Genomic DNA, 12,526 nt, shown 5'->3' on the forward strand with positions numbered 1-12,526 from the left:
TTGAAGGCAAACTGAGACGGAGAGAAGCATCCCATCAAATCTGTAGCCGGTCGCGGCGACCGCTTTAACGCCGCGGCTGCGACCGTCCTCGGTCCCCGTCGCCTCTCCTCCCCCCCCTCTTCCGCATCATAGTTCAGGCCGCCCAGCCGCGTACGGCGAGCGAGGGCGATCCAAACAGCGAGGGGGCCAATGGGAGCGCGCCGTGGGCTGGGGCCGTACTACGCGTGCGCAGTGCGGTTATGCTAATGTTGTTGATATTCTGGGGCTTGGAGTTGAATGTCTTTTCTCTCACACACTCTGCGCTCTTCCCCCCCGTTTAAAGTGAGAGGCTGAACTTTCCTCCTCCTCCAACCTGGCTCTGCCCCTCGGAAAGGGGAGGGGGAGAGTCCGGGGGGGTGGGGGCTGAGCCGAGGGGGCGGGAGGGGGGAGGAGGAGGAGGTGAGCGGCGGCAGCGGCATCCTTTGCCCATGAGGGCCTGATGGAAAACACAAAGGACCTGGTGAGTAGCGCAGAGCAGCCCCCCGGGGGGGGGGTCGAGGGAGGCAAAGGCAGCGGCCAGCACCGGGCAGGGCAAGAGGCTTGGGCTTCAGAGCGGGGTGGCTGACCTGAGAGGCTTCAGGGGGTCACGCTGCTTTGGGTTCCCTTCCTGAGGGGGTGGGGGACCCACGCGAGAAATGGTGTGGGGAGCAGCGTTGCATTCTGTGCCGTGTGGGAGGGAAGTGCCGGACTGAGAAAGGCAACTCTGGGCAGGGAGGAGGGTGGGATGTTCTGCGAGAAATACTGTACCATATAAGCTACCTCTTCTCCATCTGCCCCGACCCACCCACCCGTGTTTTCTTACTTCCCCACTCCCCGGCAACATGTGCAAAAGTGGCGGGGACTTGAGAGAAACTTCTGCCTTCTGTCGGAGTGCGAGTGGTTCATTCATCGATGCCTCTTCGAGGTTTCCAGAGTCCCTTCCGCGTTCCTTTGGCTGCCCGTTCCTTGCGTGCTGTGTGTGCTGTGCAGAGAACCTCTTTTTTGTGTGTGTTGGTACCTTGGCCAGTACTGCGGCTCCAGCGTTGCCCTAGTAGTTTCATGATCAGAAAGCGAAGAGATTTTGTGCCTCGTTGAGCATCTTGTGTACAGTGGTACCTCTGGCTACGTACTTAATTCGTTCCGGAGGTCCGTACTTAACCTGAAACTGTTCTTAATCTGAAGCACCACTTTAACTAATGGGGCCTCCCACTGCTGCCGCATGATTTCTGTTCTCATCTTGAAGCAAAGTTCTTAACCCGAGGTACTATTTCTGGGTTAGCGGAGTCTGTAACCTGAAGCGTATATAACCTGAAGCATATGTAACCCAAGGTACCACTGTATATGCTTTGCAAGGGGATGTGCAGACCAGTGTTCAACAAACATTTCATTTGATTGTTTTTAGAAGGTTGAATGTGGCCTTTGAGAAAACAGAGGAAATGTTTAGGTCTGCCAATGTTCAGTAGTGTAGAAGAGAAAACCTAGTAATCCAGGAAATGCCATGACGAGTCTATTTCTTTAATTTCCTATCTGCTTGCTACTTTTCCTCCCCTGACATTCACACTAATCTGTAGGATTCTGCAACCCGCTTTGTTGCATACAAGTATCCTGGAGCAGAAAGTAAACGAGTCAGTTTTACCTTTCTCAGGGAAAGCTTTCAGAATTAATGTTATAACGAAGACTTTAAAGAGAAATTGCCAAATTAAGATATGCTGAATCCTGACAATGAGAAGTTTCACTGGATAAAGTACGAAAGATGTAACTTTTTCATTTAAAATGCATTGACTTTAATGCATTATATTTGTGACGTTGAAATGCTGATATCAGCATAAAGTTGCATTTCCTTTGTTAAATGTGGCTTATTTGTAATTAAACTTAAAATACAGAACATTCTGTTATGTATATAAAACCAGTGTGGTGTGTTGGAGTAAGTCCTGGGATACCAGGGTTCAAATCACCTCTTGGCCATGAAGCTCAGTGAGTGACTTTGGGTCAGTCACTGCCTCTTAGCCTAGCTTATCTCACAAGGTTATTGTGAGTATGAAATGGAGAGAGGGAGTACAATTTATGCCACCTTGAGCTCATTGGAGGGAAGTGGGATATTAACTTAGTAGCAACAATAAGTAAACATTGAGCCCTATTTTAATGTGTGTGTTAAGAGATACAGTAGTTTTAAAAGTTTTAAATTTGTGACAGTGTTGCTTTGGACACTGCTGATGCAGAGCTTTATTCTCAAACTTTTTAGCGCTTTCCTCCTTAACTTTCCTTTCCATTATGTATCTAGACTAAACACCTTTTTTGTCTTAAGGCAGTCTTCCCCAGCCTGATATCCTCCAGATGTTGTTGGACTACAGATCCCTTTATCCCTGATTATTAGCCGTGCTGACTGTGGTTGATGGGAATTGTAATCCAAAACATCAGGAAAGCATTGGGTTGGGAAGGCTTTTTCTTGCCTTTCTACAATACTTGATTGGGCTTTAATTGGGAAACACTCATGTGCATGTATACTGAGTATTCTCATTTGCTTCAGTCTCCTGCCCCATTAATTTGTCCACTGTTCTCTATTCTGCCCATTGTGCATTGTCTGTATATCAGAACATGGTAGCATGTATATCTTGCAAATCTTTTACTTCCTTAAATAGAGTATCAGCAAATGCCTTACAAAAGCTTCTGAATGCATAGCTATTGGAGGGAACACTGTGTTCTCGATGTTGTGTTGTCAGTTAACATGAGAGAGCATTTGGATCTTACAGACCTAGCTGGTCCCCTATGTGAACTAATTATGCATTCTAGAATAGTCCCAAAGCCTTCTGTAATGTTTGTTGGTTCCGTTACAGATCTGTTGATATGGAAAGTGCTCACTGAGGGTAAAAGTTCTGAAAATTTATGGATTAGTGTATACTGGAAGACAACTGGGTCATACCTTCTGCTATCACTGTTGGTACCACAACACACAACAGCATGTGCATTAAATCTTATGGGCCAATCATGCAACCTGCTGCACTAACAATAGGTTTGTAGGATACGGACCAATTATTATTCTGTTGCTTCAGTTCTTAAAACAAATTTTTATTGGCTTTACTTTTTATACAGATACAAGAACCATTAAACACTTATGCAGCAGTGCATCTAATGGTTTTTTTTCTATCCATTGACTTTAGACATGAGCTTACACATTCAATGTTCAAACATATTACTTAATGTAATCTCTCCACTGAAAAGATTGAGCTGTTAGGATAACAATGTCTTGATTTTGGTCATTAACATAGCTAAAGAAAGGGGCCCACATTTATTGGAATGCGTCTCTTTTCATTAAGCCTTTAATTGTCCTCTTGTGTCTGGTGAGACGCTCAAACATTGCTGCACCCCAGATATTATTTCCCCAAATGTTCAGAGTTATTTCAGTCTGGTTCTTTTATTATTGAGCTATCATTAATCATGCTGCAGTCAGTAAGAAGCCTACTAGTTCTCTGTAGTGAATAGTGGAGCCCAAGTCTATGTCCAAAGATAGTAAGGCTAAGGTAGGATTTGGAGAAAGAGGTTGGCTTGTAATTATGGATATAATGGAGAATATTGCAAAAGTTCCTACCAAACATGAAAAAACCAAGTTTTCCATAACCATTCCAACATAAAGGGCAAAGGGAGGGATTAATTTTTGCCAGCCTGAATGTCACCCAGTGCCAGTGGAGGCCTCCTGCAAGCAAGCAGAGATTGTTTTATGAGGGGTGGGAATGGCCCAGAGACCTCATTTGTGATCTTCAATTGAGTGGCCTAATTCTGATTCCCATACAGTTTGAAGGCCTCCAGCACCCACTGCTTCATGAACTAATAGATTGTTGTATATAGGGAAGCGGCATCTTTCAGGTCATATGCTGGTTACAGCTGCATTGTTATAATCTGTAATGATTAGCTATGGCTGTAAGACAGCAATGAGTTATTACTTTGACTTGTCAGTTGGTTGTTGTAGCTATGTAAAAATTGAGGTCATTGACAAATGTTGCCTAAAGTCAGTGCACGAAGCTGTTGTTTGACATGAGCTAGGCAGAAAAGAGGTGTTTAGAGATGGGGTTGGGAACTGCTTGTCTGCATGACATTACAGAAGACTTTTGGTCAATGTTGAAGGTATCTATGTTGGTGCAACATTATATGCATAGTGTTTAGCACTGCAGCAAATTATTATGTTGGAAGTTGCTATTGACAGGGATGGATGAGCTGTTGCTACAACTGATTCATATCAAAACCATTTTGTGCATCTTCACAGTCACACAACTTAAGTTTCTCTTGTCTCTTTCTTGTTCTTCAGATTGCAAGTGCCTTGGGATGAGGATGGATATATTTATTTAGAACATTTATTGGCAGCCCAAGTGACAAAGTCCTCTGGGTAGTTCACACAGAGTACAATTTAAACATTGATTTTCAGTGTTTAAATTAATCATTCCCTGCCCTTCAAAACTAGCACTAGCAGCATAACAGCATTTAAAGTCAGAGAAAAACAATCAGTCTATGAGTATTCTGGGGCAATATGCATCTTGCTCTTCTTCGCCAGGACTTGTTAGATCCCTGAAATGTTTAAGCTGTAAGCTAAACTAGAAAGAATTGTAGTCTGTGGCCATAATAGTTTTTAAAAGTGGACAATCATTGCAGCATATATTTAAGTAACTGTATTAGTTATGCTGCAAATGTAATCAAGTTCTGTGGTGCCTTAACTGCACTTGGGATAGTGGTGTCTAGCTCTCTCTCTTTTAAGTTCTCAATACCATGCTGCTATGCAAACTTGCCACCCAAGATGAATAAAATTTCATTGGGTGATCATCACAGAAATACTAGTACTTCTTTAAAATTATAGCAGAAATTATAATAGAAAACATACTATGTATGTAACATGGATGGACGTTTCTAATTTTTGTGAATGTCCAAATATGTAATTTTTTCAGGCTCTCCCATCTCCTGACAAAATTTACTGTGACTTTTGCTGTTGAACACTGTATTTACTTATTCTGCCTCACCCTACAAATTATGAAAGTTGCTGTGTGAATAAGTGTATGTCAAGTACTCATGTGTAATACAGTCATTACATTTCCACAGGCTCTTCTGTCATCCCAGTAGCACGTATGAGCAATTCAAGTTTGCATGACTATGCTTTGCAGGTTGCAATCACTATCTTTTTCTCTTAATGATGCTCAGGTTGTGTCTAATAGTCATAAGCAGTATAAAAGTTATGGGACAGAGATAGCTTTGGTTGCCTTGGTGGATAACTTAACAATGGGAACTGGACAGGGGGAGTGTGTCCTTGTTGATTCTGCCTGACCTCTTTGTGGCTTTCAAAGCCATTGACCATGGTAGCCTTGCTGGGATAGGACTTGGAGGCCCTGTTTTACAGTGGTTCCATTCCTTTCTGGAGGGGTCAACCCAGAAGTTAGTGCTGGGGGACTCTTGTTTGACACCTTGGCTGCTGGCTTGCGCAGTCCCTCAATGTTATGTTTTGTCCCTCATGCCACTGGGAGAGGTAATCCAGAGTTTCAGAGTTTGGTGTCACTAGTATGCTCTTTTTCTCCTTTCCACCTGAATCCAAGGAAGCTGTCTTGATTTTACTGGTGTCTGTGATCAGTAATGGACTGGATGAGGGTGAGCAAATTGAAATGTAATCTACAGATAGGCAAGACGTAGATGCTCTTGGTCAGTCAGAAAGCATAACAGGGAACAGAGATTCCAACTGTGCTATGTGGGGTAGCACTCCCTCTGAAGACACAGGTTTGCTGTTTGGGCATGCTCCTGGACTCAGCCCTGATCATGATCACTCAGGTTTCTTTGGTGACCAGGAGTACATTTGCACAGTTAAAGCTAGTGTGCTAGCTGTGCCTGTTCCTTGAGATGTCTGATTTGACCACAGTGACACACACCTTAGGTACATGCCGTTTGGAATACTGTAATGCCCTCTTCTTGGGAATGCCTTTGAAAAGTGTATTGCTCTAAATGTTGAACATTCAGATACTGCTGATAGGTCTGGAACTGTTATGGGTGGAAGACACTATTTTTCAGTGGTCTGCTCCTTTCTAATTGCTCAGTATTGGAAGGTAGCATTTGATGACTTCTGTTCAACTATATACCTGCTGTATATCATAAGGAACTACTTTGTCCATCCTGCCATTGAATGGGATTGTCTGATTTATGGATTGGGATGCTATTGATATTTGGATAACAAATGAAATTATTATTTTATTTTTACAACGATTTCAGAAGTGGCATTTGTTTTAGCAAATAAAATGTGTAGCATGATCTGCACTATGCAAGGGATATCTCCTTAGTAATGGCATTCTGAGATTGCGCATGGTAGAGCAGCCATTCACATAAAATCTAACTTTTGTGATGCTTGTTTTATTCTATCTCTGTCAGTTGCCATGGAAGTGTTTCTATGACAAATCATTAACTTTATGGGAATAGTCTACTTCAAAGACTGAGAATATGTGACGGAAACAGATGAGGGGTGGGTTGTGCTTAGTGGCTAACAAAAGGGGGGAGAATGGACCCTAGAAGTTGCAAAGAAGAACAATGATACACTCTGGCTCTGGCTTTTCTCTCTAGTTCTGGTGTGAAATGAGAATATACCACAGAAAAGCTCCACAGTTTCTGAAGAGAAAATGGTAGGTCAGTGAGCTTAATTCCCTTCTCTGGGTTGTTACGTGGGGTTGCATCAAGTGTGGTGTAGTGGTTAGAGTGTCGGACTAGGACCTGGGAGACCCGGGTTCGAATTTCCACACAGCCAAGAAGCTCACTGGGTGACCTTGGGCCAATCACCTGGTCTCAGCCTAGCCTACTTCAGCTAATGTATGCTGCCTGCTGGTTAGCCAGAAGTGGATGAACTGTTGATGAACAATGCTGGGTATACCAACACATGATAAACTTACCCTTGAATTCTCCTATTGAGGACTTTGGTGGCATATTTGAAATCCGTAACTTCAGGACTGATGCATTCTATAGAGAAGCTAGCAAACCAACATAATTTTTGTATAGCTCATTGCTTTACATTTGCCTATATGTAAAGCAACATAAGTGCTCCTCTGTGATTTCTACAATGGAATATATAAGGGTAATAAATTAAATGTTTGTGTTTGGTTATTGAACATAATTTTGTTGGGTGCTCATCCTGAAGATTGCTTTGTGTAGTGCAAAGTATTTCATTTTTAGTTTATTGTATACCATGGCACCTATGTAACATTTGCATTTGCTTTTCATTTTGTCTGTCTACATGTGTTGTTTCTCTGTGTAACTTAAGATTATGTAGTATGGATCTTCCACACTCAGTGGAAACCTTTTAAAATGCTGAAATATCTCTTTCAACTCCTTTTGTTGAGAGGTTTTAACATTTTAGCTTTTCTTTTTAGACTGAACATTCTTCAAGATCTGAAAGGAAGAGACGTGATTCGTTCGGGATGTTTGATGGTTATGATAGCTGTAGTGAGGATACCAGTAGTAGCTCAAGCTCTGATGAGAGTGAAGAGGAAGTTGCACCTTTACCCTCAAACCTCCCAATTATCAAGAACAATGGACAGGTCTACACATATCCAGATGGCAAATCTGGCATGGGTGAGTGTATGATTTTTCAGTGGAATGCTAAATCAAATGGCCACTTCTGATTTCTCTGGTGCCAACTTCTTTTTTCTGCTTGGATGTTAGGAGCAGTGACCAAAGACTGATGCACATATGTGTCGCTTTGTGTGAAGACTGTTCTACTGTTTCATGTCAGTAAACTACAGCTAAACTGCTCCTAGACAACCATAGAAGTGTGCTTAAGTCCTAACAAAGTGCGTGCATGATTCCTTCCTTTAGCATGCTTACAGAAAAATATTCAGAGTCAGCGTCAGGAAGAAGGGGACATCGCCACACCTGAAAACTTAAGAGATATTGGCTTGGATCCATAGTTCCCATAGGTGGTAATTGACTACACTCACTCAGAGAAGGCTTACTGAAATTAATTAATCTAACTTAGTCATGTTCAGTAATTTCAGTGGATCTGCTCTAAGTAAACTTGAATATCACCCCCTGAGTTCCCCTCACAGGGCTTTCTCACTGGAGAAGAGGAGGAGGTGAATGTTGTCCGTTCCTGCATCTTATTGCAGACACTGAATAGTTGCTCTGGTGGCTAGTGGGACCATCTTGAACAGTGTTGAGGTGCTCTTGGGGGAACAGGAAGCAGCAACAATTGCCACCCTCCCTTCCTCCAGTGGGAGCCTGTACTGAATCTCAATCCCTTCCATTTGGGGAAGTTGCACCTTGGATCTAGCCCATTGGAGAGGTGGCACACGCTCCTCTACCAACGAAGCCACAAGCTAAACCATCCAGCATTTCTGCTGAAATCTTCCCAAGCCATGCTCCAGATTTCCTCTCCATGTCTGTGCATGCACACAAAGTTCACAAAAATTGATACAGAAGAGGTTCTAATCCCAGTTGGGATAGTAGGGGGCAAGATAAGAAAAGAAGAGCAAGATTTGGGATGAGGGAAGCTTGTGTGTGTGTGTTGCCTTTTATCTGAGGATCACAGGGTGGGTGACAGTATAAAAACTCAAAAATACACAACATAGTAACAAACAAGACAATAACACACCCCAGCTATTTAAAGACTTATCTGATTTTATGAAAACAAATGATTTAAGTAATCGTTTCTAGTGCAGTATGCTGTTTATTAGGGCTTGGCAATATCTGGTTTTCAACAACGTGATATATCATCAGCTAAACATCGTGATATACCAGTTGAAGTAAGGTTGTAACTATTTAGAAGCGAATGGGGTAATGTGCCTGCAACTGCTACTACTTTGGGGTCTAAAACTGATACATGTTTACTTACCTTTAACATGTTGGGACAACTGTTATTTTATAGTACAGAGCAACAGGGGCGTCATGAATCATGTGAGAAGTGATGACTGGCTTCATTGTTTTCCCCACACCACAATTTTTTTTTACAAAGCACACACATACATCATGATTCATGATACACCACCATGTCAGATATTATGAAACCATTATGAAACCATGCAGACCGCAAACCAATTTTGGATTATGTATCAATACATTGCCCAGCCCTACTGTTTGTAGCATACTTGTGGAGGATGCCTTCACCCAGTTTTGGAAGGGTTTTCCCCTCAGCCTGCACATTGAGTACAGGCCCTTGACTCTCCTGAGAGCCTTTATGAAGGGCTGCTGGGGAGAAGAGAAGAAGGAGCAGGGAAGTCAGCTTCTGCCAGCCTTCTTCTGTGGGTTAGATCTGGAGAAAAGCACGTTATGCTCAAATAAGTAAATTATTTGGGACATTAAAACTTTTTTTGTACAGTGGAAGTGGTAGTTCATTCTCTTCAACAGAAACGAATCTCCCATGTCAAATTAAGGAAAGAGAAAGAGAAATAAGTCCAAGATAAAAAGCTGTTTAGAATCTACATAGAAGCTATTAAATATCTGATTGATGAAGGATTGTATTATAAAGATAATATATAATGCATATTTATATTTGTGGTGTGTCTAAGTGTTGATAGCCAACACACATTTTGAGTTGACTATCTTGTATGTAGACTGCATAGAGCCATGGCTGCTTGACAATGAATGTGGCACTTTATAGTATAGATGTAATACATTGGCCATCTTTCTCCCTTTATCAGCTACCTGTGAAATGTGCGGGATGGTTGGTGTCAGAGATGCCTTTTACTCTAAAACCAAGCGCTTCTGCAGTGTTTCCTGCTCAAGAAGTTACTCATCGAACTCTAAGAAGGCCAGCATTCTGGCCAGACTTCAGGTAACGGTACAGTCACAGTTTTATTATCTTTATTATATAGATAAGTTTTAAAACAGATTTTTTACAACACAGATTAATTTTTTTTTGCTGCTGCTTATTAATTAATTAACTTGTCCATAATATTGCAATTTCCAGAAGGGTAGCAGCATTGGCCTCCTGTAGCAAAAGCAACAAAATTTGTGGCGCCTTAAAACTAACACATTCATTATGGCTCTAGCTTACTTTGTCAGACGCATGAAGTGAAATTTTAGTTGGCAGTTGTGAAAATAACCAAATTGTAAGGTGGAAGTTGAATGACAATGAGATGCCTTGGAAGGCAGGCTTGTGCTTGCTCACAGACGACCCCCAACCTAAAACAGTTACTCACCATCAACAAAAAGCCACATAGCAGAGATAAGGACACAAGGACCAGATCTAGAACCCAACTCTACTCCCATGACCACTGCGGCAACACTGTAGCAGGATAGAATAATGTTGTCCACAACTTCATGGGCTCATTCGTCTGCTCATCTTCCAGTGTGATTTATTCCATTATCTGCCAATAATGTCCTTCTACATAGGACAAGCAGTTAAGTCTCTGTGCAAAAGAACAGCAATAGATAGACACAAATCTGCTAACAGAAATGGCAAACCTGTAGGGGAATGCTTTAATATTTCAGGACACTGTAACTGACCTTAAGGTGGCCATTCTGGAATGAAGGAAGTTAAAGGATGTGGGTGGCGCTGTGGGTTAAACCACAGAGCCTAGTATTTGCCGATCAGAAGTTCAGCGGTTCGAATCCCCGTGACGCGGTTAGCTCCTGTTGCTCGGTCCCTGCTCCTGCCAACCTAGCATTTAGAAAGCACCTCAAAGTGCAAGTAGATAAATAGATACCGCTCCGGCGGGAAGGTAAACGGCGTTTCTGTGTGCTGCTCTGGTTCGCCAGAAGCAGCTTAGTCATGCTAGCCACATGACCCGGAAGCTGTACGCCGGCTCCCTCGGCCTATAGAGCGAGATGAGTGCCGCAACCCCAGAGTCGGCCACGACTGGACCTAATGGTCAGGGGTCCCTTTACCTTTTACCACATGAAACAGCTGAGTTAGAATTTATCAGTGAGTTAGATGGCATGAGTTCTAGGTTTGCCCTTGTTTGTGTGGACAAACTTTTTCAGTTTGGTGAAAAGATCTCTGCCATAGATTTTAAAATAATACAGAATAACCACCTGTCTTCATTTGTTGTTTTTGTACTGTTTTCAAAACTGTTTTTAGTTTGTGTTTGTCTTGAAATGTATATGGAAGGCAATTCGTAAATTAATGAATTAAATAAAATGCAGAGAGGGCAGGATTCAACGAAGTTGTTGCGATGGGAGAACAAGGTCTGTTTGCACACTGGGGCTGCTCTCCACCACCACCCCACACCACCTAAATCTGCTTTGCAGAGCTGGGAGAACCTTCATAACAGGTTTAGGAGGTGTGTGGGAGGAAGGGCAGGAAATATTGTTGCGCAAATGGACCTTTACCCCCATGTGCACTTAGTACTAAGTTGGATTTCACTCAAAGGATTTTTATTATACTACATGTGTTAATTGACTTACCTCTGCCAGGGATATCTGACATCTATGATTGTTTCTTATGAATGGTTCCCTGCCCCATTATAGTTGTAATTCAATTACCTTAGCAAAGCTGGGTAAATTATTATCAATCTGTGATTAGAAAAGTGTGCCTACATGTTTAAGCTCTTATTATCATGGTCCGTAATCTTTGTATCCAATTGCCATTCAGCTCCCACCTTACAGTTTTCATCCTCTGTATGCCTGCCAACTAAGATTTCGCTTTATGCATCTGAAATGGGCTTGAGTCCACAGAAGTATATATCGCAGTAAATCTTGTAGTGTTTGAGGTACCACAAGGCTTAGTTGTGTTTATTGGCTACAGTAGTTACATTTTATTGTATTGTAATATTTTATTATGTGGATTGTGTTGTGTGTATATGTTGTATGTTTACATAATGTAAACTGCTGTAAGATAATACAGAAAAAGAGCATTGTAGAAATGTTTAAATTAAAACTGCTCACCACTTGATTCTAACCTAGTGGTTGTTACCACTTCTCAGTAAAACAAACTGCAAGTTTTATGATATGATATCTTTATTGTCATTGTCCCATACAGAACAATGAAATTGAAAGATCTACATAAGACATTCAAAAACCCCTAAAAACTCTGAAACCCCATTTTAAAATACAATATACTATAGAGACTCCTTATACTGCATTTAGAACCAGAATTGCATTTGGGTAGAAACTGTTTCTCAGGCAGCTAGTCCTGGTCTTTATAACCCTATACCTTCTTCCAGTTTGTTATTTGTACAAATCAAGAAGTACAAACCATCATTTGGAGGATCAGGAATGAACCATTATAGTAATGGTGATGATGATGATAATAATTTATTTATACGCCACCCACCCGGTTGGGTTTCCCATCTATGCATGACTTCCTCTTCCTTTTGCACAATTAACTTAATAGATGCTGGCTGGTTTGTCAAACCACATTTTGCCATGACAGCAAAACTAGCAAAGTTGTTTGAGTGACCTATCTGAACCAGGATCAGACAGTTCATGGACAGATTCTTCCATTCCAAACCATTATTTGGAGGCTAAGAAAATGTGATACTGGAATGTATTTATTTAATAAGTTAATGTAAGTTAGTTTGTACAAATGTAGTTTTAGTTACCTTGGGTTGCGTACAACACT

At 41.8% G+C, this 12,526-nt stretch overlaps 1 protein-coding gene across 9 annotated transcripts in view; it reads left to right on the forward strand.

Moving 5' to 3' along the window:
- Positions 1-12,526, forward strand: part of MBTD1 (mbt domain containing 1) — a 126,809-nt gene that overhangs the window by 77,999 nt on the left and 36,284 nt on the right. For 5 of the 9 annotated variants that reach the window (XM_081899663.1, XM_081899670.1, XM_081899668.1 and 2 more), the window contains exons 1-3: positions 410-499; positions 7,398-7,599; positions 9,663-9,802. In XM_081899663.1, coding sequence (XP_081755789.1) covers positions 479-499; positions 7,398-7,599; positions 9,663-9,802 — 363 coding nt within the window. In that variant the 5' untranslated portion in view covers positions 410-478. Of the gene's footprint in view, positions 1-409; positions 500-6,597; positions 6,661-7,397; positions 7,600-9,662; positions 9,803-12,526 lie in introns of those variants that run through there. The other 4 variants (XM_081899666.1, XM_081899671.1, XM_081899667.1 and 1 more) reach the window with 3 other exon arrangements.

The sequence above is a fragment of the Podarcis melisellensis genome (genome assembly GCF_964234715.1).
Source record: "Podarcis melisellensis genome assembly, chromosome: 2".
NCBI lineage: Eukaryota > Metazoa > Chordata > Lepidosauria > Squamata > Lacertidae > Podarcis > Podarcis melisellensis.